Genomic DNA, 23,973 nt, shown 5'->3' on the forward strand with positions numbered 1-23,973 from the left:
GACTTAAACTACTTCAGTCTGTGTGCATTGAATTTATTTAATACACGAGTTTCACAATTTGAGTTGAATTACTGAAATAAATGAACTTTTCCACGACATTCTAATTTATTGAGATGCACCTGTATTCAAGTATTACATAAATTCAGAAAATTGTTTCCCTGGCAAACAAAAGGCTTTCAATGAGGGTTTGTTTTAGCTGCGCCCTCGTGTGGTAGCCTACATGTATTGCATGACTTCAATGCGTCACAAACATTTTACGTGTGACGTGATCACGCCACTGCAACTTCCGGTGTTTGCAAAGCTGTTTCTCTGTACAAATGAGTCTATGATTTTTTTTTTCGAAAGCTGTTCTTTTGTGTTTTTGTGAACATTCAGAACGGAAGAAACGGATCTAATTTACATAGGGATTCAGTGGCTAGTTTGAATTTCGCTGCGTAAGTTAGTTTGTTGACGAGTCTGTTTGTTTTGAGCCATAAACTAAGCTGTTGCCTTATTTATTGGACCTTGTATGTGGTTTGACAAACTTGCCACGAGACTAGAACTACATTTGTCTGTTTCACTGTTCTCTTAAGTATTACATAATGAACATTTTGCCCAAAAAGAGCTGGCATGTGCGCAATAAGGACAACATTGCGCGCGTGCGCCGCGACGAGGCTCAAGCTGCAGAGGAGCAACGCGAGATTCAGCGGCGAGTGGAACGCGCAGAGCAAGAGGTAACCATAGCAACCCACCATCATTCCACTGTTTCTAGGTTAATTTACTACATTCCCATTCCCTCCTGCACTCAGTGGCCCCGATGTATTTGTCCTCACAGAATTACTTTAAAATAAATAAAATGTGTATTTTGTCAATCTTTGTTTGCTTGGCATGTATCTTAAATATAATGCATGCTTAAATGCTATCTAAATGTTATGTTATGGCTTGAATTTTGAGCTGAATGTTGGTTTCTGATCTATCCATCTATCCCATAATTCCTCAGACTCGAACTGAGTATTTGAGAAAGAAAGCTCAAGCAGCCCTTCAGCAGACAGGAAAATGGACAGAGGATGGCGAGACGGCAGAGACAAGCCGAGGGGCCCGAGAAATCGACCACTTAAATCTGTTTCCTCTAGAGGACTCGTCTGAAAAGAAAGGAAATGCAGAATACCTCAGAGAGAAGAAGGAAGAGAAGGTGTGACAAAAAAGACACATCCTTACTTACAATATTAAGAGATGACATTATAGTTTTTATGCTGCACAGATGGTTTAAAATGGTCATTTTTGTGATATTTTAGGAGAAGCAGGAGCGTGCTATTGGTCTTTTAGTGTCTCTAGGTCCCGCTCCTGGAACAGAAGCAACTCCCTGGTACCTGAAAGGTGGAAAAGAAAAAGAAGAAGATAGAGACAAGAAAGAGAAAGGCAAAGACAAGCCAAGAACCATAACTGAAGAGGAGAGAGAAAAGAAAGACAGGAAGCTGAAAGACAGTTTGGATCCTCTTAAGGAAATGAAGAAAGCACTGGCAGTGAAGGACAGGAAGGAGAAAAAGCATAAGAAGAAGGAGAGGAAAGACAGAGGAGAGAAGAGGAGTGGAGAGAGGTGTGAAATACATTTTCTATTTCTGTCAACACCAATAAAGCATCTTGTCTGGCTACACAACAATGTAGTCACACTATATCCAAACCTTTTGAACAGTAGTATGTATGCGTTTAGAATTAGTGCGTTTTTGCTTTCAAATATCTTCCTGATGTCATGTTTAAAGAACTTAAAGGGGTCATAGGATGCCCATTTTCCACAAGTTGATATGATTCTTTAGGGTCTTAATGAAAGGTCTATAACATACTTTGGTTAAAATTTCTCATTGGTAGTGTAAAAAACACCCTTTTTACCCTCTCAAAAACAGCTCTGTTTTCAGCACGCTGTTCTAGTCCATGTTGCTTCAAATGCTAATGAGCTCTGCTGACCCCGCCCCTCTCTTCCGTGTGGTGACGAGCAGACCGTAAACTTCAGCTGCAAATCTTGCTAACTAGCAAATATTAGGAAAGGTAATTTGCAAAGACTCATAAAAACCCTTATACTCACTTCTTCTGTAGATAAAGCTAGATCACGAATGATTCGCGCGAACTTAAACACATTTAGGCAGATCGGGGATTGGCGCATTCCCTTCAAAAACGAAAGTAACGTTAATACTCTGCGTCTTCAGTGGCTCAGATGTCGGGAGTAAATGACGACTGCTATGTTCATTATTACATCCAACAGCATAACATCTCAATCGCTTAGGAGACATTCTTGTCTTCCCCTGCACGGGAGTCGACACAATGGCAGACAGCTCTCAGCTCACTTAGGGCGGGTCGAAGGTAAGACGGCCTTGTCAATCAAACAATCGTAGGAGCGGCCTGTGCAGAACTACGTCATTCTGACAGGAATCTCAGAACAACCTGATTTGAGAAGGGATTTTAAAATAGGGATTTTTAAAAAAACACTGGGTGGATTTTTATCATTATAGGGTGGATGTGTACACACACTTCCAACATACATTTATGTTCAAACAACAACAAAAGTTAATTTTGCATCCGATGACCCCTTTAAAAGAGTTTCCATTTTTTTTCTGTTGTGTAGAATTAAATCACTGCAGTCTAGAATTACAAACAAATGCAAAAGTGTTACATAAATTAGACTCTGAGAATTGTTTCCCTTGCAAACAAGTTCACGTATGCATGAGTAGATGCCCACTGCTGTACTAACTTGTTTGTTGAGTCCATTTGTCAACTTTTTCATCCTAAAATGATTTCTTTTGCTCTAATGACAGTTCAGTTGAGAGGTTACGGGCTGAACGGCTGCAGAGAGAAGCGGAGGAGAGGAAAAGGACACAGGCTTTACTGGATCAGAGGAGCGGAGGCGGGAAAGAAAAAGAGCACGAGCGAGAGATGGGCGATAGAGACAGACCATACAACAGCGCCTACTTTCCTGAATTGGCACGGAAAAGGCAAAGGAGAGACAGAGATCAGTATGGCTTTTATTAGCTTACAAAGGCATTGATTCAATAAGTCTAGAAATTGCAGAACTGTTTTGTGGTCGGACAAGAAATTAGCCACGTGCAAAGTGTGAAGACCATTTAAAATGACTGATTGCTACCTAAATGCCATCGATCTGACCTCTGCAACACTTTTATTGGCGTCAGATGACTTGGAAAAAAATGGACAAACCAGAAAACCTCCTTTTTGTTTGTGCTCACAGTAAAAGAGTGATTAAGTTGTTGTAAAAATGTCATCTTGTGATTTGTAGGGTCTGTATCAGAGTTGTTTTCCTGAACAATTCAGAGGTATCAGCATTACAATGTGGACAAGCCATTATTGTGAGACTAAGAACATTTTTTCTGTGCTGGTGATATTGGAGTCCATAAAATATTTTGTTCTTGTCATGTCTAAATACTTCATTTTACCCTGGTATTGCATAGCTGGGCTACACTGCAAAAAGTCTGGTCCGTATTGCCACTTATTCTGGCCACATACTGCCCTCTTACTGTCCGAATCTAAAGGTAAGATCATATATACATGATTCCGAATAGGACATTGCAGAATCACACACAAGTTCTTATTATTAAATGAAGATTTGCCGATATGCTCTTCATGCCAGAGTCCAGTATCCTTTGAACATATTTTATTAAATTGCACTGGTTTAATTTCTCTTAGGAAATTACTGTATATTACTCTGCAAAACACTTTAACATCGTCAACCCTGAATTCATTTTAGAGTTTTTATCTAAAGCAAACATTATGCAAGTTTTTAAAATTGCTCTTTTATATTATGTGAGCTTGTTACTTGCCATGAAAATAGCCAGGGACGCTAGCATTAAATCACCAACCAACCCTGATGTAAAGCACTGACATTTTGAGAATAATCACATATAACAATAATCACATTTGACATGTTGTTGTTTTAACGTGGCAGTTAGAGAGGTTTAACTGAGATAGATTATACCACAATAATATATTTTTGCGGGGAAAAAATGGCATAGCATTCTCTTCAAAGAGTCGTATGTAAAAAGCGCATGTTACAGAAAATGTGTGGAGACTCTCAGTACAGTGCACAAAATAAGTATAGACTATTTCACAGAAAACAAAGCAGAATATACATTTTTGTGCAATATGCATCAGACAGTCACATATTGTGGAAATAACATCTAAAGCTGCCATTAGAAATACTCATTATGCCTCCATTCTTTATCCTTTGTGGTTCATAATATTAAGTGCAATTATGAATTAATTGTCCTCATTTGTAAGTAGCTTTGGATAAAAGCGTCTGCTAAATGACTAAATGTAAATTCATATGCACTGTTTTCACTCTAAGCAAATATGTTTTTGTGCGAATAAAAATTAATGCTAGGAGGATGAGATTATAAAATTAGTTGGTGTTTAAAGCATTAATTGGTATTTAAAGGCATCTTTCTGATGAAAATATTTGGTCTTTTCCAGACAAACATAGATTTGCATGTCATTAACTTGAAGGCTACAGAGAATTTCAATGGCACGCTCCGTGCACCTGTCCTCCCAAACGGATCATGTCACCGCTCCGTGGAGGTGGTCCGATTTAGGGGGATTTTGATGCAATGATACCCAAAGCAAAGACACGGGGGCGTTGACGTTCTCTCCAATCTCATAAACAAACGCTTTTGTTGGCCGGCAGCAGGTACCTGAGCGAAAGGCATGGCGTAATCGTTCGATTGCGAGGCAACGTCTATCTACGAAAATCGCCGCGAGGCGCGCGCCGGTCCACAGAGATTAGCGCAAACTCGGTCGCGTCTGACGTAGAGGGGCTTCTTGGAAGAAAACATTGCTGGGCCACTCACATGATACTGACACTATATAGGATTGGATATAGAACCAATAGAATGACTTCACTGGTTTTTTCTGCCCGTTTTCGACCGGTGGGACGCGATGAGCACGAAATAGTAACAGCGCGCTGGTGAGGATGCGGATCGCGGGATTAGGCTGACACAAAAGAGCGTTCACACCGTGTTTAATTGCGGATTAAACGAGGGCATCATTCTTGCACAACAAGGAGACGGTTCTTTATTAGCGGGGAGCCAGACGCGCGGCGGGGAACGTTGACAGCGTCGCTCGGATGGTGGTGCCGTGGACCGCGCGACTATGTCACTACAGTGCTGGGTGATTGTTCTGGTGGGGTTGATGTCGTACTTCAACCCGGAGAGAGCTCTGGGAGCCCCGCAGAAGGAAGGTGAGCGTGTCGTTCAGATGGCATGATGTTATTGATGCGCTCGAGGGGGGAGGAGGCGATGAGACGCTGTATGAATAAGGAAAATGTGACAGTCTGATGAGAAAATGGTATATTTCTTGGCAGGGGTGACTCTTATTATTTCATAACTCAATCATATCTATTATACCTACGTTTAATATTATGTGTCGTTATATTGAGCCCAGGCATCCTGCGCTGATGATAATAAAGGTGTCTGGCTGGTATGCTGGTACACACGTATGATTCTTCATTGTGGGCCTGCAAATCAGCTCTCCTCTATGTAATTTTACCTATGGGCCTGAGGTAAATCATAAATTGTACATAACGCGATTTTCCCTGAATCATCATATGTCCCTGTTTTGGCAGAACTGCGTCATCTGCGGCTTATTATTATGTCTGATGTTTTATTCCGCGCGTTATTTTAGCAGTATCATGAACACAAATGTGCCAACAGGCCCGCGTGTTTATTTGTGTGCTCTGTTCTCGTATGCAGTATGTGTAACCATATGGTCAAAGAAGGGAACTGCGCACAGGTCCGTGTCTGCCAATGTCTGGCCACCGTTCCTCGAACAATAAAAGGTTATCAGATTAATAATAACACCCTTCATGTATTCACACAGCTACCTGCTCATTAACCTATATATTTCCATAGTTCAGGTGGACGAATTCCACGGGTGATTCTCGAATGCAAAACGCGTGTCTGTTGTTAATTGCAAGCGTGGCATTTGTGGTAATGATTATGATTTTTAATATGCATTTACGCGATTTTTTTGTCACGAGTTACTAACCTGTGGATTGATCTTTAGCAACACAAGTAAGGTTCGAGTGTTCTGACATCATGTGCTATTTAGAAATTATAAAGCTGTACGATATTCTAAATAAAACTAGAACAAGATAAGCTTCTGATATTCTGACTTGTGAGATACTATAAATTATTTTTTATTTGTAAATAATAATAATGATAATAATGACGATGTATTATGTAATGTTATATGATAATAATTGTAATAATATTAATTAATAATAATAATAATAATGTTTATTGTTGTTGCTGTTAATAATAATACCTACTACTTTATCGTTGAGAAAAGATGTAATAATAATTAGGTTTCTGTTATTTTCCTGAAAAATGCCATCTATACGCTTTAAATTTGCACAGCCTCAAATGACGTGCACCGTTTTCACACAACAGACCTTAATGAATGCTTAGTACTCTGTGACTCCTTTTAAACAGCCTTTCCCAGCTTCAGCCGGGACCTTGCTGTCAGTCCTGATGTGTCCAAAAATGTCTTTGTGGTGCCTATGCTATTTTAGGAAAACCATGGCCCGTTGCCTCTAAAAGTTACATTACTTTTTGCAAATGATTAAGAAATATAGTAACATCTGTTTCTCATCACAGTTTTGAAGAATTGCATTATTTTTATCCTCACTATTTTCAGTGATATTCTCAGTTCAAACATATTTTATTATATGATAGTTTTTATTTTTTTACTTATTAAAGAGCAAGTAAAATGGAGGTGTAGAGTCTCTAGCAATGGCATGTGCACTAACATTGGTGAATAAACAATGAGGTTTCAAGTCAGTTAAATACATTTTAGTTTAGTGGATATTCAGTCTTAGCATCTTAATCACAATGCCAAAGGTATTTAACCTCCTTGCCCTCCTCCCCACCTTCTCTTCTCCACAGATGGCTCTTCTAAAACAAACGGCCAAATTGAGGTACAAAATCAAGTATGGCAACTTTCCTTCTGACCCAGCAACCCTGCAGATACAAGAATCTTTTTCAATAATCCAGTCCCTTCCCTTAAAAAAGGCCTTTCCCCCAAACAAAACTCCAATACCTTCCCTTCTTCAATAGTGACGAGTACAAGAAATGTCTTGTATGATGACTCTCTGGTTTCTCTCCTTTGCTTCCCTTAAACCTTAACTCTTAAACCCCTCCCTAAACCCAATCTGAAGGTGATCTATTCTGAGTTCCTCTGCTTTTCTCTGTACTTTTACCCTTTGTGCAATGAAAACACTTCATTGGATTCCTGTGCTATGTTCTGAATGTAACGCTGCCCTTTTAAATTTTTCCCTGTTAGGAATATATACAAGTTCTCTTTCACTCCCTCTCTCTCTCTCTGTCTATCTATGGATCAATCCCTTAGAATTTATAAGGTCGAATATGTAAAACTCTACCCTCTTTTTTTCCCCTCAGTCTCTCTGTCCCGGGACGACTCTCTCTCTCCTCCCCCTTATGTGATTATTCTCATCTCCTGCTCTGGGCTGGTCTCTTTTGTTCTTTTGCTTCTCACCTGCCTTTGCTGTAAGAGAGGAGGCGTGGGATTCAATGTAAGTCTCTTTGGTGTGTGTTTTATGCATGTGGGTTTGTGTGAATTTAGCATAACGTTTTACTGATATGAATCGGCATGAAACAGGTTTTCTTGTTCATCTGATGGTGGTTAAATATCTTTTTTTATATATTCCCACCTCCACCTTTCTCTTTCAGGAGTTTGATAATGCCGAAGGGGAAGAATGCTCTGGGGCTTCCAGCCCTGTTCCTGAGGACAGTTTGTCTTCCTGTCCATCTCTACCGGAGGTTTACACTCTTCCACTGCGGGATAAGAACTGCCCCACTCTTCCGAATGGCACAGGTAAACCCATTTACTAAAGGCAATATGCACATCTTGCTCCATAACGTGTTCATAAGTGACAAGAAAACTGTCAATGTATAGATATATATACAGATATATAACTCAGTCCTATTAAATCCCACAGACATCTCCCAATGTTTCCGAAGGCACACTCTCAGCTACCTGCAAGAGATTGGAAATGGCTGGTTTGGGAAGGTAGACACATTTAAATGAAAAGATTTTTATTCTCAGGAACAGCTTGAATTGTAACTAATGCTAATGGAAACCCAAAGTGGTGGGGGGTGCCTAAGAAAACTGAAATAATTAATCTAAATATGGATATGCACTTGAAACTTTTGAGGCTTCTGAATCAGTGTGTCATAGTCTAAATATCTGTGAAATTGATCATTCTACCCAAGCAAGTATTGAATCTTTGAGCTTAAACACGTAAAATATGGCATTTCAGGCCATGGTCTCATTTTGAGCCGCTTAAAGATCACTCTTTCTTACTTGACCATCTATAATTACATTGACCTGAATTTGTAGTCTAACGTGTGGGTTGTCCTGGTCTGTATGTCCTCACTGCACTTATTTTTTAGCTTCATTCTACACACTTTCTCTTTCTTTTCCTCTTTTTTTTTTATTTGTACAGATATGGTGTAGTAAACTGATTTTTTCTTTTGTGTAACTGTTTGATCTGTCTCTGGTAGGTAATCCTGGCTGAAGTGCTGTGTGACTGCAGCTCCTATCAGGCTGTGGTGAAGGAGCTGAGGGTCAGTGCTAGTCCTCTGGAACAGAGGAAGTTCTTGGCAGAGTCCGAGCCATACAGGTCAGACAAACTGGGCTGAGATGGCTGGCATTATGTCTTGCTGATTGTTGTTTTTCCTAGTTAGTCCATGTTTTTTTTTTGTTAATTATATTAGTGGAAATTTCTGCTGCTTTTTATTGAGGCTATTATTCCCCACTTATCTAACACTCAATTTGCTCATGCAAGCAATGAATTGCCTTATTTTTGTGCTGCTTTATTTGCATTACAGTATAGGAAGGGTTCATTTGAACACTGGACATAAACATGTATTCACACATGATTTGTATAGGTCCAGATGGGCCCAGGAATGCTAAAAAACATTTCAGATCTATTTATTAGACCAAAGTTTTAGTTTAATTACATTTGCTATCTCCCTTTCTCTTCTCCCTCTCACCCTGTATAATGTATGTTTAAAGAACATTGACAACACAGCTAATCTTTATTGATTTGTTTCTCTCATCTCACAGAAGTCTTCAGCATCTGAATATTCTACAGTGTTTGGGCCAATGCAGTGAGAACGTTCCTTTCCTCCTGGTCATGGAGTTTTGTCAACTGGTGAGAACCCAAATTTGGACATTGAGACCAATTTTAGACAACAACTTTTGTAGAGAAAACAATTACTGCCTTGGATGATGTGTGTGCCTCTTATCGGTAGTTCAGGGAAATTTAGTCAAAGGGTCTCGTTCATGAAACACTGGCGCATTCAGTTAATTGAAGCAATTTATGTAAGAATGGATTTATGATGTATTGGATTAGATAGTTAATGAGTTTTTTTTTACAATGTTTATAGAAATTAATTCTGAATGTTTCATGAAAAAGGCACATTGTTTATTCAAGGGACTGGAATAAATGTAAATATACCAGTTCATTATGTAATCATAAATTGTCTTTGCACTTTCAGCACTTTTTATAAATTGTCTTAGCACTTGATCCTATTTTCTGTATTAAATAATTTCCGTATTTTCATTTTGTGTGTGTATGTGTGTGTGTGTGTGTGTGTGTGTGTCTGTATCTACAGGGTGACCTGAAGAGGTATTTAAGAGCTCAGAGGAAGTCTGATGGGATGACCCCTGACCTGTTAAACAGAGACCTCTTGACCTTACAACGAATGGCATATGAGATCACCTCAGGTCTCTTGCATCTCCATGAGAACAATTACATTCACGGGTAAGACTGATTAAATCTTTTAAGTATTCAAGATCATGTGAATGGCACAGACAAAGCATTTGTGAAACTGGAAGGAAATCAAAAATTCTGTTGTTCTCCAGTGATTTGGCACTGAGGAACTGCCTCCTCACTTCAGATCTTACTGTTCGGATCGGAGACTATGGCCTCTCGCACAATCAATATAAGGTACTTAAACAATTACTAAACAGCATTCCACTTCAAATAGACTATATAGAACAGGACCTCAATCAATCAGCATCTTAGGTTTTTTAGTATAGAAGGCTTTTTTGAGTTAAACATAGAAGGTGATTTGTTGGTATTCAAAACAAATATTTTGTATTGCATAAACAGCATATAAATGCATAATGGTGTTAGAGCAGCTTAGCCTATCTTTTTTTTTTTTAAAATTTTGATAATGTGGTTTTCCATATTTTATACAAACAGGAGGATTATTATCTAACCCCAGACAAACTGTGGATACCTCTCCGCTGGATTGCCCCTGAACTTATGGAGGAGTTTCGCGGGAATCTGATTGTCACTGATCAAACCAAAACCAGCAATGTGTGGTATGAAAAATTATAGACAAATGGATTTAATGGAAATTTAAACAGAAGAGTCCAATGATAGCACAGAAAAATAACAATAGTGGAGTTAAAGTTTTTTAATTAAAAAAACTAAGCGTTTTAGGGACTTTTTTCTGAATTTTATCCCAGTCTATCAGTTATGCTACTCTTGGTTTTTCCTAAACTTCAACCACTTTTTCCCTTTATATTACTACTGACAGGTCTCTGGGTGTTGTAATATGGGAACTGTTTGAATTTGGGGCTCAGCCGCACAGACACCTGAGCGATGAGGAGGTTCTCACCTTTGTCATCAGGGAACGACAGATCACTCTGGCTCAACCTCGCCTCAAACTCACTCACGCAGACTATTGGTCAGTATTTTTAATGCCTTTAAATAGATGAAACTGTGTCTGCACATAGATGAGGATACAGAATACAGATTCACCTACAAAATGTTTTACACCTACAGAAATGAATAGTACTTGTGAAATCCCATTCCCATTTCATAACTAGCGTAAAAATGACTTTTTCCTTAAAATCAATGAATCTTGAGTGTATTTTGTCTTACTGCACTCTTAATAGAATGAGGCAAAAATGAAACAGGATTTGTAATCTAAAAAACTGAAAATGTAGTATATAATGTCACATACTAATATGTAAACTCTATATTTGTATATTTCATTAGGTACGAGGTCATGCAGTCTTGCTGGCTACCTCCATCCCAGCGGCCAACAGTCAACAAAGTCTTCCTCCTTCTCTCCTCTCTCCTTGCTGCAGAACAAGGAAGCCGGAAGAGTGCTAGAGGGAATGAAGATGAGGAGGATTATGAGGAAGACAGTGGAGAAGGAAGGAGAGGAGAGAGCGACGAGTCATTTGAAAGACGATGGGATGCCCTCCGGCCCCCAGCTTTTCAGTCAGCCGCACACAAACTTCTGAGGGAGAGAGAGTATGGGAGGGAGGATGGCTGCCTCAGAGAAAATGGAAACTCATTTCCTCTTTTGGACCCTGTAGATAATATGATCACTCCTACATCTGAACTAGATGACATCCTTACTGTAACAGAGACCAGCAAAGGGTTAAACTTTGAATACTTCTGGGAAAAGGCCCATGGCAGGAGAGGGTACAAACCACTTCCTCCACCTCAGCCAATACCAACACCCAATTCTGGCCACAGGCAAACCTTGGACACACCCACCGTCGTCCCCGTGATCAGTGCCCGCAGCCCTTCACTGGCCAGTGAGTATTACATTCGCCTGGAAGAGCATACTCCCCAGGATAAGTCCCCTAGTCTAGGAAAAGGCTGGTCGTTAAAAACAAGTTCAATGTGTCCTGGAGATCTGGAGCTGGTCGAGCTTCAAACAGGGACTACTGGAAAAGATAGACCAGCTTTCAGTCAGCAAGATGGCTTTGCGAGAGGCACCTCTCAGACGGTCAGATCCAGTGAGGTAAAGGTTAGGGTTCCAAACACTGGCTTGGTTGAGATTAGTAAGGAGGGCTGTAACCGAGTGACGGATTACGCTGTTATAGACATTGGAGAAGTAAACCAAAAGTCCCTTAGTCCTCAAGCGCCCATCCTCCCACCTAAACCTCGTTCAATGTCCATGTCCTCTGGCAGCCATCTACACTCACGTCCCCTGCCTGCTCCTCCGCTAGGTTACGCAAGAACATACGGGTTAGACATCTACCCTGGATCCTCGTTCCCGACAGGCAAAGTTGAGACCTCTGATTCTTTACTAATAAGTTCGCTGTCAAAAGCCAACTTTGACCATTTAGGCTTAAATCGCACTCACCAGACACTGCCCCCATCTCCATCACTTTCTCCTTCTATTCCACCATCTTCTGGTAGTCACTCCCTGTTTCTCCCACCTCAAACCTGTCCTCCACCTCTCCCTCCCCACTATAGACTCCAAAAGGGTCAAAATTACTCTTCAGAGACATATTCCAGATACAATGCGATGCACTTACAAAGAGACCCACTAAGCTGTGACCATACTGATGAGAGAAATGCTGACAGAGGCATGACATGGTCTCAGTCTTTGTATAATTCAAGAGATGCTTCAGAGACGTACACTACAGACAATGAGTCCAGAATGACTCGATCTCAATCCACAATTCCAAAAATTGAGAGAACGTCATCCTCTAGCCCGGAGTTCTCCAAGGATGATGATGATGACGACGATGATGATGATTCACCCTTCTTGTCACCACATAGATCCACCAGTGGAACAACCATTCAGCACACCAACCTGGTTGGTGAACCAGACCCAGCTACGACTGAGCTTTTCTCAAGGGGAATGAAGCGAACACAATCGCGCCTCACCACCATCCTGCCGGCCATTTGGAGAGAAGATGCAGTCATGCAACGTGAGCGAGTTGCAGCTGCTAGGAAATCTCCCATACATTTGTTTCTGACTGAGATCTTCAGTGACTCCGTGGACTTGAAAGACGGAGAAAGCTCATGGGCACGAGAAAGTGATGGAAGGAAAGACAAAGGAATGCGGAGATCCCAGTCTCTTCTCACAGAACTTGACTCATCCTCACAAGTTTGGGCCTCAGACAAAGACTTCCTGCCTGGATATGAAGGCCGTGGCAAAAAGAGAGATTTGTTCCTTACAGAGATCGAGACATCTGTGTCAGATTGTGAGGATGCATATGATGGTGAAGGTGGCACCCCGGTTTCCAGATTTGGAACTACTCCTCATCCTTTTGCATATCCCTCAGATCTACCAGCGTATGCAGAAGCTGAAGAGGCTTTTTCATCAGCAATAAAGAAGTCTCATTCCCTGCTCTCCGAAATATCCAATGAGAGTGTTGAACCTGAGCCGAAGAAAGGGGAAATGACGAGAGAGGAATTCCTGAAGGAGATTCAATCTGCTGAAACATTTCTAGCTGAAATCATTACAAGGCAACGCAAAAAGGAAGAGAGTGTTTCACCTGCTCCATTGTCTCCTGAGTATGAGTCAATATGCATTGACCCAGAATCATCTCAAACAATACAGTTTGAATCAGAAAGAGCAAGAGCAGGAAAGCCGCCAGGTGACACAAAAGAAGCAATTTATGCTCAAGTCACCAAGCGGGCGAAAAGGAGTGAAATAAAAGTTGCTATGCGCCCAGAAATTCCAGTACTTCAGATTGCATCTGAGTTACAAAATCTTGAATCAGCTCAGAAATTAACTCCAGTCAGTCACTTTTCACCTGAAATGGAGCTAGAGAAGCATTCCCTTAATAATTTTCCTCCCTCAGAAGTAATCCCTAAAAATGGGCCTCTATTGGAGCAGATATCTCCCATTATAAAAGAGAAACAAAATTCTCAAAAGTCTCACAATCAGCATGACTGTGTAAGTGAAGGACCAGTAGAACCCAGGAATCTGCACACTGTTAATAGTTCACTGAGTTGTGACAAAAATCAAATCCCTGGTGATACACAAATTGTAAGTGCAGATGAAAATTATTTGAAGGGCGTGTTTGTTCAGGCAAAAGAACTAAAGCAGAAAAATGATCACAATGTTTCAGCTGGCATCGAGGTGATGACATCAAATGCAACATTTAAAGATGCACACAATGAGAAACTGCCAGAAGATCCAAACGAGAGGCCAAATGAATTGACTTTCCTTGATCCTTCACAAAACAGTAATTTAGCAGGTGGCACAAGCTCTACAAAGGAAAGGGAATACAGTTCAAATATGAGTCAAGACTGCCCCACTGCCAACTTGCAAATGGAGACATCCTTTAAATCCCTCGAACAAACCACTTTACCTGACAAGGAAACTAGTTCAAGGACGGCGTGTCTTGATAAAGACATGAAAATGGCAAAAGAGCAAATACTTCCAAGTGAATCTTTACTCTCCTTGAATGAATCAAGCACAGATGTGTTCCACTCGCCAATGGTACATGAACCCAACTCTGATCAGTCACTTTCCACCATGACCCCCACAGATTCTGTCTTGTCACCTTTGACCTCTAGTTCACTGGATTGCCTCACACCTGGAGACTCCTGGTTGGGTGGAGGAAGTGGTGGATGGAAAGCCCTGGGAACTGAAACACCACACCGGGATTCTGCCTACTTTTCTGACAGTGACTTGGATAGTGGAGAGGGTTTAGGCAGAAGAGGCACCGATGTACTTGGTGGGAATCGAGGAATATTGGTGGGAATTGAGGAAAAGATTGAAGATGAAGGACTACTGGAGAATTTAGAAAAGGAAGTGGAGATGAAACAAGATATGCAGGAATTGTGGGATTCAAATAAGAGAGTTGATGTAGAGAAGGCTCTCATACAAGGTGCTGTCATTTCAAGAGATTCTCAAAGTGAATGCAATGCTGAGTTTATTGCCATGTTGTTTTCCAATGGAGAGGATGAGCCAAATAAGGGAGTTCCATTTAGCAACAGCTCCCTTAACATCCAAAACTCCTCTCTAGTTAAAAATAGTGAGCTGGTCACATCTCACACATTTTCAAAAGAAAGAGTGCTTCACGATTCAGGTGCTACAGATCTTAGACTGCTTGCTGACATAGTCTCAGACCCTCAAAAACCTGTTTCTGGACCAGTTTGTCAAGAACAACTCATCGAACATTGCTCATATTTGCAAACAATGAAGTTTAAGGAGGCACGTTGTACATCACCTGAATTCCCAGTTGATGAAAAGTCATCAGACAAAAGTAAATCCAGGTTATCACGGTTTTACAGCTTACAGTCTGATTATTCTAAATGCATCATCAGCCCTGAGATAAACACAAAGCTCAGCAATGATGACACCAAATGCGGCCTGACCCAATTAATCTGGTCTGAGACGAAAACTGAACAACCTACAGGAGAGGAAAAGGGTAAGCTTGATATCCAAGACATAGATGCAAATGAACTTGGCTTGAGAAACCTCTCGTATTCAGAAGAGAGTGAGGATGAACAGACAAAGGAGAGGCCTGAAAGTCAGCTAGCTGTAGGGGAGCTCTCCTTCACTATCAAGGAATCCCCCCAAAATTCTGCAGGCGAGAAAGTCAGCAGTATGGAGATCTCAAAAGATGAATGTTCTGATGAATTCGGCAGAGGTGCCTCAATGGGTCTTGAACTGAAGCAGAAGGAGTTGTGGAGTGCCCTTGAGGAAGATAATGGTACAGAGGAGACTATGAGCGGGGAATTCAACTGCCAAACATTTCAGCAGGGAGAACTTCACATTTGGCCTGTAGAAAATGACCAGTGGGCTGCAGCCGAAGCTCAGACACCGGAAGCAGGGCTTGGATCAGAGTTGTTCCCGAGTTTTGGAAAAAAGGCCTGGGGGGAGGAGGAGGAACACTTAGTGGTGAGTCATGAATTTTGGGAATCTGAAGCAAATGATGAGCTTGCAGATAGTGAGTCTCATCCCTCTACTCAGAGAATATGTGAAGATGCATTTAATGATGAGAAGCTAGGACAGGCTGATTATCCACCACCTGAGACGCTGATGCTTTCTACTGGGGCAAAGGAAGCTCAGCAGGCACTTGTAGAAAGGCTCGACTTTCAGCAAGAGGAGAACATGGAAAATCCAGACATGGAAAATGGAACACCAGAGCACTATACTAGCAATATAAAAATGGAAGTTGAGAATCTGGAGAACCCAGAGCTGGAGGCACCTGTGCAACACAGACCTGTTGAGGTGGTGATTGATACCCAGAATTCGGAGAAATGTTTACAAAATTATGTGGGAGGTGAATTGTTTGGGGATAAAGATAATAAAGAGTTTGACAGTCATGAAAACATAGTGGGTGTAAGAGGTTGCATGACTCACTCTCCCTCGTTTTCTATTACAAATGCTTCAACTGATGAGTTGGAACCTCTACAATACCACAAAGAATCTCTTTCTAGTCATAATAACTATGTACAAAGGGACCAAACCGAAGCCACATGGTCACCCAAGACTGAAGCAAGCAAAATGTTGGTTGCAGCCCTTGAAGACCGTCAAACCTGCACAATAGATATGTCAAACTCAACCACTGACTTAGCTGATAGTTCTCACATCATTTCAGCATATCCAGAGTGTCTCAGTACAGAAACCGGTAGACATAATGTTGACAGTAATCACTGTCCTGCCACAATCAGTGATGTGTTTTTTGAAAAAGAAAGATCAGATTCTCCATCTTGCCCAAGTCTCAAAATTAGCACTGATCCAGAGCCATGTAAGATTCATAGTAGCAACATTCAGTGTTCAGCCCCTGCACTGATTTCAATGGAGCTTTCTGAATGTTCTGCTTCCCCACATGCAGGAGTGGGCAAGTGCCAAGGCCCAAGTAGTTTCCCGAATACAGTACACCACATAGAAGTCAAGACCAGTTCAAGTCTGTTCTGTGCTGCAGATCAAGCATCTACTAAACATGAGGAGCTTTCTGACTGTTCTGATGATGTTTACTGTTTAGATCAGTCTCTTGAAGAACTTGCCACCAGTACCACCACTCACAGCAAAGGTATCACTGCAAACCTGGGACAAAAACTGCACACATCTCTCATGAAAGAAAACCACATTCACCCAGAATCAAATACTGTGGACGACAGAAATAGCCTGTCCCAGAAAGTGACCCATCCACCTCTCTCCCAGTGTTCTCTGAACTCCATCCCTGAGTTGTTGATCTCTGAGTGGAAGAACTTGGATGAGGAGCCTCTGGAGGACTTTGAAAAACTGGAGCAACTGTGCTGCATTTCTGGGGATGAAGAGACCCTTGGAGATCTGTTTTTAGGAAACTTAGATCTGCTTGAATCTTTGAAGAGAAATCCAGAGCAAAGAACGAGTGGTGCTGGTGGCATAATAAATCATCATGACTCAGCAGATGCAGAGGGGAAGACGAGAGTCGAGCTAAAAGCAGAAGTTGATGGGATATCGAAAAATACCACGGCTGTCTTGCAACAGTCAGAGCAGTATGAAAACTTTTCTCCAAATTTCCCAGGAGAAGCTCAGCAGTCAGTGGAGAAGAGAACGGGGCAACATGTGCCAGCGCCTCTCTCACCATGCAATTCTACAGATGGTTCCAAAGGGCAGAGGTCACTCTCAAAAATGCAGGCAAAAAATGGACTGATGATGCAGGTGAGTAAAAATTACTGTGACTTGTACTCTATTGATGCTCTGCTATTTCTAAAACATTCTGTGTTTTTTTTTTAAGGTTTGTGAGGAAAGACTTCAGTACTCTCTCAGTGAAAATGTTAAAACCAATGTCCTGTGGGGGTCTGCAGTTAGTGACAGCGTGATTCTGCACCCTTGGGGAACCTCTACCACTTCGTCCTCTGAAGAAAGTGTTGCAAGCGAAGATTTCCAAGAAAATGAGAGGTGTGGCTATGTTCCAGAAATACTACAAAAAATAGACGAAGTGATGAATAAAATAGATCAATATTCTAAGAGAGAGAGACAATATATCTATATAATACTATTCTAAGAGAGATAATATAATATCTCTCACTATTCTAGAGATTATAAATCATAGTTAAATATTCTGTATTTTATCAGTGTGAACTGCAGAAAATGTGATGTCAGCATGGCATTTAATGTAACCACAGTCTGTGCTTTTAAATTATTTTAACTGAATGCATTTCTTGGTTAAAGAAGGTAAAAACCAGACTTCTTATTGTAAATTATTTATCTTAGAAGCAAAGAGGAGTCTCAACCCTCCTCTCCCTCTGTGTCTGTGAGTGAACCTGCTGGAGCAAAGACAGAAGAAATGACTGTGCTTGAACAGCCTGAGGTTGCACCTTCATTGCCAGCTGCAAATCAAGCTATGAAAGGTACTGTGAACAGAAAGCACTCAACAATTTCATTTGGATTTGTTATCATCAGTTGTGCATTTTATGCTGTTGTGCAATTTTAAATATTTTTTGGAAAATGAACCAAAATTGAAAACAAAGAACTTGAAAAAGTCAATATTTTGAAGATTATTTTATTTTAATTGAACGATTTGGCTAATTAATAATTTGATCATGTCAGTCTCTGAATCATTATGAGGGGTTGATAGCTAGTTGAAATCCCAAACAAAAAAAATTGTCAGTATATATACTGAATATATTCTTACTATTTAAAAAAAATTATAATAATTTTATAACAATCTCTCTCTCTCTCTCTCTCTATATATATATATATATATAAACACACACACACACACACACATATATGTACCACCATTTTCTGATGTTTGTCTTTCATCTCTCCATCTACTATCATCCCGTTTCAGCTAAGCTGGCCCATCTCTCCTTGTCCCTCCCTCCGCTCTCTCTCTCTCTTCCTCTCTCACCAAATGCCAAAGGAGGATTCTGGGAAGGGGGAGAGCACAGAGGGGGAAGGAGGAGGGTTGCTTCAACAGGTAGCGATCCAGATGAAGATGAAGAAGAGGAACAGGAGGATGAGTCTCCCAGGCGTGTCATCGTTGTCACGGAAACAGATGTTGACAAGAGAGTGGGTTTGCGTAGCTTGTTGAAATCACCAAAGGAGCCCGTGGACAAAGAGAACCGTGACCGTGGGAGGAATGTGTCATTTTTTGATGATGTCACAGTCTATCTTTTCGATCAGGTATGTGAAGGGTGTTTATACAGAAAAGCAATGAGTACCTTCAGTTGCAAGGTTTCACATTGTTAAACATTGTCTGTTTTGTTACTTCTCTATATTTTGAAACTCTTCATGCCAGGAAACTCCAACCAATGAACTGAGCTCTGGATCTAATAGTTCATCTCCCCATGGAAAGCCCCCCAACACTGATGGTTTTGGTAAGTGTACTCAGCAGAAGTTATTATAATTTGGGCTTGATTTGCATAACGCAAATCACATATGATCTGTTTTATTTTTTTCTTCTGCCCTTTTTGTCAGGATCAGCCAGCCACAAGGCATCAAAAAGTAAAGACCACGTAGTGAAGCCAAGATCTCCAACCGGAGTAACTTCCAGCTTATCATCAAGGTTTACAGTGAGCCCTGCTGACGACCCGCATTTAGTGTTACATACTACTGTTCCCTAAACACCTGGACAAAATGTACCCCCCTGGAGTGATTGAGTGGCCCCCGTTGTCATCGGTAACTATGACGGCTCCTGGAGGTTATTTTTTTAACTGCGAGAAAAAGAAGGACTCCCGTTTCAAAAGGCTGGAGGCAGTCCAGGTTTTACTCACTGCAGCAGCTGGAGTGGTAAATCCACACATAGAAAGTACCTTCCAAACAGCCAAAATCCTTGGAGTTATGTAAAATCTGACATATACTTTCCGGCTATGCAATGGGAGTCTTATTATGTACCAGCTTAACTGTTCTATTTTCATGGCTTCTTGAAGTACGTTTGTATTTTATTCCCCTTGAATGAAGGGGCGCACTTTCTCTGACCAGTACCTGTCTATTTGTGAGCTTAGAAATATTGACATTGTAAATATGTTCTCATTGCAGTCAGACATTCTTGTAGTTTGTGGTTGAGGAGGGAACCGTCTCTTTCCAAATCACAGCAGTGCAGTTCTCATTTAGCATTTGTACAAACTAAAAATGAAATTGCAACAGAATACAAACTCATTTTAAAACCATTTATTTTAAATGTATTCTTAGAATGCACGAAAAATTAAAACCGCAACTAACTGTTATGTTTTATACTGTATTTTTTTATTGCAAATGTTATTTATTTCTCTATCTAATTTGTTTACTTAATTGTTTATTTATTCTGCATTTGTTTTTTTATTTAAATATATGTTTGTCTGTTGGCCTGTTACTTTGTATCAAATTATTTTGAATTTATGGCGTTTGCCGTTTAATCCTTTTAATAACCGCCTCAACAAACATATATCTTTGCATAGGTACAAACACTATGAAATGTTTTCTCTAATTTAGCTATTTCTAGATGTCAGTCTGTATCTAGTTGTCCTATGATGTGTCTCTACACAGGTGTTATTTTCTAATAATGTATTTGACATTAGATTTTCCTTTATTTATTTTGAAGCAGTAACTATTGCTTGGCATGAAAAAAAGAGAAATCCGCATACATAACTATTAATTGACTTATTTATTCATTCATTTTTAGTTTTCGATCTTATCGTTCATGCAAATGTCTGCGGTAATCCAGATCATTACATCACGTTCAGCATCTGTTTCATTTGGAGGTTTCATATTATTCTGTAAGAAGCTGAGGGAGTGAAAATAACATGGAAACTGTGAAACATTTATTGAACTGTTTGGTGACAATAAATTGTTCTGTCTTGGAAGTTATTATGTGTAACACTTTACTAACCTTGTTTTGTAATATTATTATTTTAGTTCATTTTTCCATAATATAACTTATAAACAGGCATAAAATAAAGCTTAGTATTATGAAACAGAACAGGTTAGAGATCTCAACTCTGGCGAAATCCACAATACTTTACACTTTGGTAACCCATGAAGCACTTTATTTTTGTTTGACCGTATCTGACAGATTAACAGTCAAAATGATTAAAAAAAAAAATAATTAAATATTGAAATATTATTAGAATTTAAATACCATTAGCTTTGTCACATGCAACTCTGTTAGCTTATGATATTATCCTATTGGAAAAAACTGACAGAAATTTTTTTTTTGGCACCCTAGGAACATTATTTTGTGCCATGATGACAAAAATTAATCTGTTTTCTCAGTTTCTTATAACCATGCTCAACCTTTCAAATATTTATTTAACTTATTGCTAGAAAATTGCGAGGTTAAACAAATCTATCTATCTATCTATCTATCTATCTATCTATCATTTTCATGCACTCGTTCCTGAACACATTTCCCAGAAGCCTTTGCTGTAAAACATGTGACGCATTTAACCTGCGACTTCTGCGCGTTGTTCGATGCTGTGCGTTTGTATGTCGTTGCATGTTGGCTGATATTCGTATTTTTTATTGAGGTGAGAAGAAAAGTAGCGCTCTGGAAATGTAAGTTAAGCTCATTTACTCGGATGACTATTTTAAAACCTCGTTCAGCAAATAAACGATGTTTTAATCTAATTCGCGTTTGTTTTCTCGCTCTGTTCGTAGATGTCTCTGGCAGACGAATTGCTTGCCGACTTGGAGGAGGCAGGAGAAGAAGAGGACGGGCTGTATCCCGGTGGAGGAGGGGGTGAGAGTGATGGGGAACCCGGGGAGAATCAAGCCGATGGAGGTCTGGAGGACATACCGGAGGAGATGGAGATGGATTACAGTGGGACGGAGAGTGTCACATCCATAGCAAAACTAAGACACAGCAAGCCAGTGAGTTTTTAATTTCATTCATTTGACTTTTATCTCTAAATGGATTCATATAAGTACCGTCTCCCTGAAACGTTACACTAACTTATTGCAAACATCTCGACTTCGTATAGTTTGCTGAAATCATGGATAAAATCGGTCATTATGTTGGAAATCAACGCAAAAATTCAGAAAGTGAGTAACATCCATCTCCTTTACGAACATCCTGGTAATTATGAATTTTCCATGTTTAACATATTTTTCCACTCTCTTCAGTGTCTGGACCTGTTGAAGCAGACCCAGAGTACAGACTCATTGTCGCCGCCAACAATCTCACAGTGGAAATTGACAATGAACTTAGTGAGTTTAATATGAATTTTATAGTGAATATGCAAAATCTTTATCGCCAACTTTCAAGATTTGTATCGCTTATCAAGCACCATAACATCAATTCCTCTTTATTTCCTCCTCAGATATCATTCACAAGTTTGTTCGTGACAAGTACTCCAAAAGGTTTCCTGAACTGGAGTCTTTGGTGCCAAATGCACTAGACTATATCAGAACTGTTAAGGTATGAAGAAGCATATTAATTTGGAAAATGTGATGGGCTGAGCATTTTTGAGCATCCTATTCATGCAAAATGTGGTGTCACATGATTTACATCCTCTGATCAGTAATTTTGTTTTATCAATTAAGCTTAAACATAAATTCGCATTTGTGTTTTATATACGATAATGTGTTTGCGTGTCTTCAGGAGCTGGGCAACAATCTAGAGAAATGCAAAAATAATGAGACCCTCCAGCAGATCCTGACTAATGCTACCATCATGGTGGTCAGTGTTACAGCCTCAACCACTCAAGGGTGAGTTAGCAGATATATTTGGTATGATTACAGGAAGAGAACCTTGTCTTTTGTTAAACGCTTCTGTTTAAAAGTTTGGAGCGAGTAGGATTTCAGCATTCTGTTGATCAAAAGTGACTGTAAAGACTTTTACATTGTTCCAAAAGATTAAAATGCTAATAAATGCTGTTTTTGAACTTTCTATTCATCAAAGAATCATAAAAGAAGAAAAAGAAGTGTATTCAACAGCACAGCTGTTTTCAACATGATGTTATTTAAACACCAGATCAGAATAATTAGAATTATTTCTCAAGGATCATGTGACACTGAAGACTGAAAATTGAGCTTTGCTATCACAAGAATAAATTCCATTTTTAAATATTTTCAAATAGAAAATGATTTCACAATATTACTATAGTTTTGCTCAAATAAATGCAACCTAGGTGAGGATCAGAGACTTTCAGAAATATTTCCAAAAACTCTTACCAACCCCAAACTTTTGCAGTTTTTTAAAATTAAATTATTGTATTTTTGCAGAACAATGCTTTGTGATGATGAGCTTCAGCGATTGGAGGAGGCTTGTGACATGGCCCTTGAGCTCAACCAATCAAAACACAGGATCTATGAATATGTGGAATCCAAGATGTCATTTATTGCTCCAAATCTTTCAATTATTGTCGGAGCTTCAACTGCTGCCAAAATTATGGGTGAGAACAAGACTGCTGAATTAAAAGGATAGTTAGTTACCCAAAAATTACAATTCTGTTATTAACATGTTGTTCCAAACCCACATGACTTTCTTCTGTGGGACACAAAAGGTAAAAAAAAAAAAAGTGTTTAATCTTGATTGGGGGAAATATTCACTTATACTTGATCACAATAAAATATGGTTGTACTGTAAAAATCCCTTGCGTTGACAACATGCAAACCGTCTGCCCTGATTTCAGGTGTTGCTGGTGGTCTGACTAACCTGTCCAAGATGCCTGCGTGTAATCTGATGTTGCTGGGAGCTCAGCGGAGGACGCTGTCTGGATTCAGCAGCACATCCCTGCTGCCCCACACAGGCTACATCTACCACTGTGACGTAGTGCAGTCTCTGCCTTCAGTGAGCATCAACCTTTTTGCTTTCACTTACTTACTTTTCATTGCTTTTATTTGATCATTTTTTTCTTTGCTTCCAGGATCTGAGGAGAAAAGCAGCCCGTCTGGTTGCAGCTAAATGCACTCTGGCTTCCCGCGTGGACAGTTTCCACGAGAGCGTGGATGGCAAGGTCAGCAGTGTCATCATGGTCTACACCACTGTACAGATTAGAGTTTACTCACTTCAGATGATAATTAAAGTGCCCCTATTATGCCTTTTCGAATATTACCTTTCATGCAGTGTGTCATGTAGCTGTATGTGAACATAAACTATCTGCAAAGTTGTGAAGCCGACAGTGCACGATAAATAGTTATTGTCAATCAAAAAAAAAAAGTCGGCTCGCAATCGCCTAAACGAGACATCAGGAATTCGAATCTTATTCTGTTACGGCGCTACGTCACAAAGTAACACATTTGCATAATGTCTGCCCACGTTCTACGTCGCCAACTT

At 40.0% G+C, this 23,973-nt stretch overlaps 3 protein-coding genes across 4 annotated transcripts in view; all 3 read left to right on the plus strand.

Moving 5' to 3' along the window:
- The first annotated feature begins 278 nt into the window (after positions 1–278).
- LOC107716812 (leukocyte receptor cluster member 1 homolog) lies at positions 279–3,135 on the plus strand. The gene is made up of 4 exons (XM_016523392.1): positions 279–713; positions 980–1,171; positions 1,275–1,576; positions 2,787–3,135. Exons 1-4 carry the CDS (start codon positions 582–584, stop codon positions 2,998–3,000), a joined length of 840 nt encoding a protein of 279 aa, XP_016378878.1. The 5' UTR covers positions 279–581; the 3' UTR covers positions 3,001–3,135.
- Positions 3,136–4,527: 1,392 nt separating this feature from the next.
- On the plus strand, positions 4,528–19,928 carry LOC107716834 (uncharacterized). 2 transcript variants are annotated; one of them, XM_016523424.1, is made up of 16 exons: positions 4,528–5,215; positions 7,434–7,567; positions 7,725–7,869; positions 7,994–8,064; positions 8,559–8,677; positions 9,124–9,211; positions 9,675–9,823; positions 9,925–10,009; positions 10,268–10,389; positions 10,608–10,757; positions 11,072–17,432; positions 17,509–17,672; positions 17,988–18,124; positions 18,568–18,902; positions 19,018–19,096; positions 19,197–19,928. In XM_016523424.1, the coding sequence occupies exons 1-16, from the start codon at positions 5,128–5,130 to the stop codon at positions 19,340–19,342; spliced, it is 8,373 nt and encodes a 2,790-aa protein (XP_016378910.1). In that variant the 5' UTR covers positions 4,528–5,127; the 3' UTR covers positions 19,343–19,928. The 2 variants fall into 2 exon arrangements, with proteins under 2 accessions (XP_016378910.1, XP_016378911.1); XM_016523425.1 differs by having other exon boundaries at positions 17,991–18,124.
- A 1,185-nt stretch (positions 19,929–21,113) lies between these two features.
- The window catches only part of LOC107716835 (U4/U6 small nuclear ribonucleoprotein Prp31-like), a 7,123-nt gene continuing 4,263 nt past the window's right edge, over positions 21,114–23,973 (plus strand). Inside the window, exons 1-9 of the mRNA XM_016523426.1 lie at positions 21,114–21,251; positions 21,354–21,566; positions 21,677–21,737; positions 21,819–21,902; positions 22,016–22,113; positions 22,297–22,403; positions 22,920–23,089; positions 23,330–23,487; positions 23,564–23,653. Coding sequence (XP_016378912.1) covers positions 21,354–21,566; positions 21,677–21,737; positions 21,819–21,902; positions 22,016–22,113; positions 22,297–22,403; positions 22,920–23,089; positions 23,330–23,487; positions 23,564–23,653 — 981 coding nt within the window. The 5' untranslated portion in view covers positions 21,114–21,251. The remainder of the gene's footprint in view (positions 21,252–21,353; positions 21,567–21,676; positions 21,738–21,818; positions 21,903–22,015; positions 22,114–22,296; positions 22,404–22,919; positions 23,090–23,329; positions 23,488–23,563; positions 23,654–23,973) is intronic.

The sequence above is a fragment of the Sinocyclocheilus rhinocerous genome, unplaced genomic scaffold (assembly GCF_001515625.1).
Source record: "Sinocyclocheilus rhinocerous isolate Xijiao unplaced genomic scaffold, SAMN03320098_v1.1 scaffold300, whole genome shotgun sequence".
NCBI lineage: Eukaryota > Metazoa > Chordata > Actinopteri > Cypriniformes > Cyprinidae > Sinocyclocheilus > Sinocyclocheilus rhinocerous.